Raw genomic sequence first — 8,111 nt, 5'->3', positions numbered from 1 at the left:
TCACACACACCTTTTTTTTTTACGTTTGAGGAATGTTATTTTAGATTTGGACAGAAATATGAATGATCACATGTACATATGGAGAAAAAAAAAATATCTCGGAGGATGTTCTGCATGTGATAAGCCTGAATCAAGACTCGATGGCAACGTTGGGACGTTTAAGGTCGCAAACTTCCCTTTCGATTGGATGGACTGGATTTGGATTTCTTTACTTCTCTCAAATGACGAAAAAGTATCCATACAAGCCGACTCGTTTTGGAGTCGCAGTCCAGAGCCCAGTTACCGCTTCAGCACATCTTCGGGACTCATGTCCATCCTGCCTGAGGACCAAGTTGGATAGTTTCAGTTCAGGTGAGAAAAAAAACAAAAGTGATTTATGATCACTGGAATCGTGTGTTCATGTCTCCCGGTCAGGGTTGTACGCTACCGCCACCTGGTGAACATTGAACAGAACTACTGAGTGATGAACGCTTTGTCGATGCCAATACACTGTATCTGTTTGTGTGTACACAAACTGTATGTATGTATGTACAGTAGATATGTTTACTCATATCGTCACCTTCCTAAAATAATGGCCCATGTCATTTTTAATACCAATTACTTGATATTTATTATCGAAGGATGTCGTCTGTTTTAGCAGAGGCGACTAGGATCACGAGGAGCTGTTGCAGGCAAAAAAAAAAGAAAGAAAAGTCAAAATATGACTTGTCCTATTATTTTCAGAAGGTCACGATGTCACTCATGACTCCTTTTCATCACCATTTGTCACGCCGTTGCCAGTTTACGGCCTTTGTGTGGGGGGGAGGAAATTAAAACATTTTTATCATCGTTTGTACAACTGCTGTGTCTTAAGATATATGCTTTTGAATGTTAAGGTTCACCCCACTGGTAATTTACAATATGCGTTATTGTTCTGAGCACAAATATCATACGTCTCGTTTTCCGTAATTGGCGTGCCAGGCCTGAATATCAATGTCTGGTGCGAAAAATTCTGTTAACCCGGTTTAATTTCCCCCTCACGTATCGGCTTCACACACCCCCCCCACCCCACCCCCATATATATCTTTTCCTTGCAGGATGGAAAAGGGTCGAGAAGGAAATGAACATTTGCATCTAAATGGAATGCTTTTCCTCCTATTTATTTGGTAATGTCGTGGTTATGTGTAGATGGATGCGTCGTCTCCTTCGGTCGGCTTCATCTTCAAGCAAATGTTCTCTCCTGCTTGATGGACACGCGGGCTAAACTATGTGGTCAAAACAACTCGGGCCAGGTAGTTCGTTTTGTCTCTTTGACATTGGGTGAGAAAAATTAAATACGACATTGCAGTCTGCATTGGTAGTCTCCAAGAATGGTCCGTTTTTTGTTTTAATGAACTGAATTTGGGAACATTAAAGAGGAAGACGTGCTTCCTTAATCCTTCAAAACATTAAAACTTGTTCAGAATAGGCGAGTTATGACTTTTCTCATCCCAAATGCAACTTAACTCGAGTTTTTCAAAACACAAGGCATCAAACTGCCAATTGTATGTATTTTGGGGGGGGCTAAGGTGGCAGCGAAGTCACAACAAGCAGCAGTTTAACAGATGGTGAACAAATCTTCAAGCTGTTTAGTGCTACTCCAAGTTTATTTACTTTAAAAGTTGAACAAGAGAGACATGATGTACATGAATTTTGTCTCATGAAAGTCCGCTACCTTAATGCTAACACAGAATGCAAAATGCCATAGCATACTACAATACTCACAGACATATTCTTGATCCTCTGCAAAATAGACACGAATATTAATGCGGCTTAGTTGAAACATTCTTCTTTGTATTTCATCGTTTTGTAAAGTACCATACTGTCGACCGCTATCTAATTAAAAACAGGCTTCAACATTTTTTTACTGGTGTTTATAAGGATGTTGGAACGGATTAATGACATTCCCAATAATTTCAGTGGGGAAAGTTGATTTGAGTTCCTAGCATGGTCACGGAACAAATGTAAACTAGGAAGTCAATTCCTGTGCCGATTTTTACTTCAGTCACAAAGCCAATGTTGTATTGTTCTTGCGCAACGATCACGGCACCTACTCAGCATTAGCTTGCATTCACGTCATCTCAAGAGAAGAGATCCAATGGCATCAAACTGCCAATTGTATGTATTTTTTGGGGGGGCTAAGGTGGCAGCAAAGCCACAACAAGCAGCAGTTGAACAGATGGTGAACAAATCTTCAAAAAGAGTCTTCAAGCTGTTTAGTGCTACTCCGAGTTTATTTACTTTAAAAGTTGAACAAGAGAAACATGATGTACATGAATTTTGTCTCATGAAAGTCCGCTACCTTAATGCTAACACAGAATGCAAAATGCCATAGCATACTACAATACTCACAGACATATATTCTTTATCCTCTGCAAAATAAACACGAATATTAATGCAGCTTAGTTGAGATATTCTTCTTTGTATTTCATCGTTTTGTAAAGTACCATACTGTCGACCGCTATCTAATTCAAAACAGGTTTCAACGTTTTTTTTACTGGTGTTTTTAAGGATGTTGGAACGGATTAATGACATCCCCAATCATTTCAGTGGGGAAAGTTGATTTGAGTTCCTAGCATGGTCACGGAAAAAACTAGGAAGTCAATTCCTGTGCCAATTTTTACTTCAGTCACAAAGCCAATGTTGTATTGTTCTTGCGCAGCGATCACGGCACCTACTCAGCATTAGCTTGCATTCACGTCATCTCAAGAGAAGAGATCCAATCTTTCAGCATTCGCGTACAATCTCAAAGTGGACATCTCATCCGAATGAGAAGTAAAGCGATATGATAAAGCCGCGAACAGGATCAGTCATATAGGTCATCATCTCGGTCAAGGTTCTCGTCGCCGTATTCCGTCAAGTCCTCCTCAAAGTCCTCGCGGTCGTCTTCCAAGTCATCATCATCATCGTCCTCTGTATTAACTCTGCCCGACAGGACGTCCTCGATCCAGTCCTCCAGCTCCTCGGCAGTGGGTAAGTCCTCATCGTTGGACATGTCGAGCCACACGCTGTCCGCCTGGAATGCACAATGGACCTCTCTGTAAGGACTGTTGACTTGTTGTACCGGAGCGGAGTTCATCTTACATCTGTGACGTTGACCACACCGATCTGAGGCCTGAACAAGTCCAACTTGAAGGTCTTTTCCCAGTAAGTGGTGAGCTGGAAAACACGAGACATGATGCTGCTCACATTTGAACGACACTGTGATGTGCTTACCACGGCTGGAATTGAGTCACATACAGTCTGCGCAAGTCGTGAGCAAATCTCAATCTTCAAGTTTCAAGAAAGTCCCAAACTCTAAAATTCAAGTCTGATTTGTAGTCGCATGACTTGTCTCGAATCAGACTTAAATTCCCCGCCTCTAGTGCCGACTGCCTCCCAAGACCACGTGAAGTAGGTCTAAGGCTTGGTACACACGTAAGGATTTTTCAAATCTTAAATTTAAAAAAAAAAGAAAAAAATCTGTGACAGACTAAACATATAAAGAGAAAATTTTGCAGACATAACTGCCTCCCAAGACCACGTGAAGTAGGTCTAAGGCCTGGTAGACACGTAAGGATTTTTCAAATCTTAAATAAAACTAAAAAAAAAAAGAAAAAAATCTGTGACAGAATAAACATATAAAGAGAAAATTTCACAGTTTTTGCTGCGTGCATGTAAACAAAGTCCCGCGAGGCAGAAATCTCAGAAGATCACACGTGATGTCACCCAAACGAAGAACAGACACTTCTGGATATGCGCTCATGAAACCAAGCCGAGTGTTTCCAAAGCCGACTGGAGGCGATGCCGTCAAAAAAGTCTTGCCTTGGAAAATACTTCTTGGCGTCCGGGAACCCACTTTTATATGCAAAGGACACTGGATCACATGGACTGTTTTGTTTTATTTCCTACCGCTTCCTTGTTTATCAGTCAGGGCGCTTGTTTGATTGTCTACAGGCTCTTCTGTTCACGTCACCGTCCGCACAGTCAAATGACTCGGAGGGACGTCACCTTTGCCCACACGTGAAGATTTTTTGGTTGTGCCAACTCGTTTTGGACCCTGTTGGGACACTTTTTCTCTCCATCTCAGACATGAGGATGATCTTGTAAGCCATAAAATTGGATGTCCTTGGGTCAGTAAAGAGGCAAAATGTGGACAAAAACAGCCCAATCGTCTTCATCTGCGTACCCGGCCTCATTGCATTCATCAAGCGCAAAGTTCATCAGAGCTAAATATCAATCCAATGATGAGGACCCACCAGAGGGAAGTCATCAGGGTCGATCCAGACAATGCTGAGATCTGGGTTGTTGGTGTTGTCTCGGGCCACGTCCTTCAAGATCTCCAGCAATTCATAGCCATCTGGGAGTTTGATGGGAACGCGTGAGAGGTGAGGGTGCGCAACAATTTACACGTCAACACCTTTTGGGACTAAAGGAGAGGAAAATATTTTCAAACCTGGGTCCTCCTCTTCAGCGAATGCAACGATATGGATTCCGTCCATGTCGTCCTCCTGGAGGGTGAGCAAAGCGTGGGTGATTTTCAACACCCTGTCGGCGATGCGTCACAGCACGAGTACCGCTCGTTGAATTCTATTTACCCATGTCTCAAACATGTTCTCTGCCCGGAGCTTTCTCAGAGTGGCCCTGCAAAATGGCACTTACAAGTCAAAATCCAGCGCAGGCTTTGAACAAAATGCCACATCAGTACCGCATGAATTTAACCTCCTGTGTTGATTGACAAAGTCCACAATGTCCGTCTCCGATAGGGGTCGGCCGGGCAGGACCACGGGCTCCTCCATGAAAGGCTCGTAAAAATTCACCTCGTTCATCTTGAGGGAGAGATGTTTGGCCACCTGAAAAGCATCCCGATTCTTCAGAGAAGACGCACGTCGCACGCGTGACATGACATCAACGTGACAATTTGCTTTGCAGCACTTACAGATTTATCAAACGTGGCAAAGAACTTGATGTAAGGTTGAAAACGTTCAGAGGCCTCCTGGAAGGCTTTGTAGTCTGAGAGGCAGGAAGAGAGAGTTAGGAAGCCCGCAGACGTTGCTGTTGGCGGAGTGGCAGTACCCGGCAGCTGCGATTGTGTCTGACTCGTTCCAGGATCAGCGATATTGCTGCAATGATGGAGCAACGCGACCTGCCTCGTCTGTCAGCGTGGAGGAACTTGATTACGAAAACAAAGAATTAAAGGGAACAGTCTTTCTGGAACAAACATGCACTGACTAGCTACACGCTGTCATTTGAGAGTGCTTATCTTAACATCCATCCATTTTCTGAACCGCTTTATCCTCACAAGGGGCGTGCTGGAGCCTACCCGAGCCGTTTTCGGGCCAGTCAGCGGGGGACACCCTGAACCACTTGCCAGCCAATCGCGCTCACACTCACACCTTAGGACAATTTAGAGCGTTCAATCAGCCTGCCATGCATGCTTTTGGAATGTGGGAGGAAACCGGAGTACCCGGAGAAAACCCACGCAGGTCCAAGGAGAACATGCAAACTCCACACAGGGGTATCGAACCCAAGACCTCTGCACTGTGAGGACGACGCGCTAACCACTGGACCACCCACCGGGCCACCCGCCTTATCTTAACAGTATCCCTAAATGTATGGGGTGGTAAAAATGTGCAACAGCAAACAATTAGGGTTCTCAAACCTTTTGGGCGAAGGGCCCCCTTATGGGGAAGATTTTTTTTTTTTAACCCTATAATGCCATTGGTATCATATTTGATACATGCAGTTTCATTATGTAACTCATTCTTTATAGTACATTAAATCATCTGTATCAAATTTGATACTGCAGGTTTAAAATATGATTTTCCACAAATTTTCAGTTTTTGATGTAATCTACATAATGCTTATGAATGTGATACAACAAATATCTAAAACAAAATAATATGGCAAAAATATTTTTGTGGATTTTGTTATAAGGGTTAATTAATGAACATCTCAGTTCCCAAAAATCTGATTTTTCTGGCTATTCCTTGGAGGGTCAGGCATTAAAGGGTTAAAGACCCCCTCATAATCCAAAAGCCAGCTAAACATGAATACCATGAACAGCGCTCATTGCCATCCACATTCTTCCGTCTATCCGGGGTCAAGTCGCAAGGGCAGCAACCTAAGCAGAGAAGCCCAGACTTCCTTCTCCCCAGCCACTTCTTTCGGCTCTTCCAAGGGGTTCCCGAGAACTCCCCCAGGCCAGCCAGGATATGTAGTCTCTGGTTCCTCTCCCAGTGGATCCTCCCCGAAACATCTCATCAGGGAAGCACGTGGTAGGCATCCTGAATAGATGCCCGAGCCACCTCACCTAAGCTCACCTCATTGCGGAGGAGCAGCTGCTTGTCTCTGATACGCCTCACCGCTATCTCTCAGGGAGCGCTTGGTTAGCCTGCAAAGTGATCTGCGATCTTGTTCTTTTGGTCATAACCTACAGCTTGGAAACCAAGGCTTGAAGGTGGGAAGTATCGACCGGTAAATTGCGAGTTTTGACTTGCTCAGCTCCTTCTTCCCCATGATTGAGAGTGGCTCGTGGATGCCGCTTTGAGAATCGCTGCCTTCAGACTACGCTGTGAAATATCACATCAGAACCACAATGAACCAGATCGTATCTTGTCTCAGTGTCATAATTTCAGTTTGAGCAATTAGCTGGTGAACTAGATGCTATTTGAAGCCTCTCATGAGAGAAACCACCGGGTAAAATCAGGAGACGGGGGGGGATCGAGATCCCATTAGAGGTCTATTGGGACTCAGCATGGAGCTATTGGAGGACACCATTTTTTTTTTTTCGGTTTGACTGCAAATGAGCGTGTACGAGTCGGGGCGTCACATGGTAAGAAACTCACATAAATCCTCTCCTTTGAAGTAACCAATGAGGCGAATGTCTTCCTCTATCCTTTCGAAGGCTCTGAGCTCCATTGCGTTGTTGATTATTTCCACCGGGTCCTCCAGCACCTGCAGAAAGAGGGGGGAGGGGGCAGCACAGTAACAAGCTGCAAGGAATGCATACAAATCTGAATAAATGTGTGTATCTAGGCCAAGGGTACACACACACAATTTGTGGGTGTTGCAATGGTAGCTTTGTGTGCCGTACACTCACATCCAGGAGGAACTCCACAAGAGTGTCTGCTGAGAGTTCTCCATCAAACTCAATGATGCGATCGTCCTTAAAGATGTACAGGCTTCCCACCTCTTCTAGGCCTGCCCAAAAATGGTATCATCAGAGAACCGCCGCTGGACACGAGAGATACTGTACATGCGAAATGGCTTACCGAGCTTCTTGGCTACTTTGGCATCCTTCTGAGCATCCACCATTCCAAATCCAATGTTTTTGTTCTCCAGCACCTGAGCAGTCAGCTAGGTGGTGATCACATCAAACAAATTATTCCTTAAATCTGTTTACGATACGCTCTTCCCCGATAAATCATAACGATCACAAGACGACGACGCTTTGTGTCCGATGTTTCTCACCTCCAGGACCAGCTCGGTCATCTGGAAGCGCTTCTGCAGGCCTTTGTTGGCAGGTACGGGCTCATGGTAGAACAGACATAGCAGGTCGAATTTCCTCAGGGCTTTCTTGTAGCTGCGCTCGTTGATATCCAGCACTCGGTCCCTGCCATCAAAGTTGGGGAATTCCAGACCTTCCTCTGCAGCACAAAGCACAATGAAATAAATGCCGAGGGTACAAAGCAGAGACAGGCGCATTTCCAGCACTGTTGTCCGGCGATGAGAGAGGGAAAAGTAATTAGCAGGTATCAAACATTTAAGTTTTAGCAACGGTATTCAAAAAGCTTGCACAAAGTGTATCACGATGGCCCCAGTTTGTGCTCCTCTCAGCTATCGCTCTCTACATTCTCTATCGACCTGGGCTTACTCTCCTCTCTCCATCACCTAGTTAAATCTCACAGGAGGCATTTCTCTCCTCCTCCTCACCCATATACAAGACAGACATTCGTGATGATGATTCTGTCTGTCTACTGCATCTACTATATACAGGTATATCCTCACCCATATACAAGACAGACATTCGTGATGATTATTCTGTCTGTCTGTCTACTGCATCTACTATATATAATGTATATTTATAGTACAGTAGGTATTGTAAAGTGCTC

General features: G+C 44.3%; 1 protein-coding gene across 1 annotated transcript; it reads right to left on the bottom strand.

Annotated features, from left to right (window-relative positions):
• Positions 1-2,662: 2,662 nt before the first annotated feature.
• Positions 2,663-7,924, bottom strand: LOC109510427 (calsequestrin-2-like). The gene is made up of 12 exons (XM_019860738.1): positions 7,471-7,924; positions 7,272-7,356; positions 7,100-7,200; positions 6,846-6,954; positions 4,937-5,010; positions 4,720-4,850; positions 4,596-4,641; positions 4,454-4,508; positions 4,257-4,357; positions 3,103-3,177; positions 2,819-3,034; positions 2,663-2,734 (listed from the first exon to the last, which is right to left on the bottom strand). Exons 1-11 carry the CDS (start codon positions 7,702-7,704, stop codon positions 2,825-2,827), a joined length of 1,221 nt encoding a protein of 406 aa, XP_019716297.1. The 5' UTR covers positions 7,705-7,924; the 3' UTR covers positions 2,663-2,734; positions 2,819-2,824.
• Positions 7,925-8,111: the final 187 nt, after the last annotated feature.

Source organism: Hippocampus comes, unplaced genomic scaffold, assembly GCF_001891065.2.
Source record: "Hippocampus comes isolate QL1 unplaced genomic scaffold, H_comes_QL1_v1.1 scaffold56, whole genome shotgun sequence".
NCBI classification, from domain to species: Eukaryota; Metazoa; Chordata; class Actinopteri; order Syngnathiformes; family Syngnathidae; genus Hippocampus; species Hippocampus comes.
Note: the sequence above shows the minus strand (reverse complement) of the source record. Positions and strands in the feature narration are given on the sequence as shown.

What these genes read in the sequence shown, in the direction of transcription:
- LOC109510427 (XM_019860738.1), bottom strand. Translation starts at nt 7,704, where the DNA reads ATGCGCCTGTCTCTGCTTTGTACCCTCGGCATTTATTTCATTGTGCTT. An exon ending in CGCTGAAGAGGAGGACCCAG is followed by an intron (nt 4,358 to 4,453) that starts GTTTGAAAATAT and finishes TCAAACTCCCAG; the next exon opens with ATGGCTATGAATTGCTGGAG. An exon ending in GTGTGGTCAACGTCACAGAT is followed by an intron (nt 3,035 to 3,102) that starts GTAAGATGAACT and finishes TGTGCATTCCAG; the next exon opens with GCGGACAGCGTGTGGCTCGA.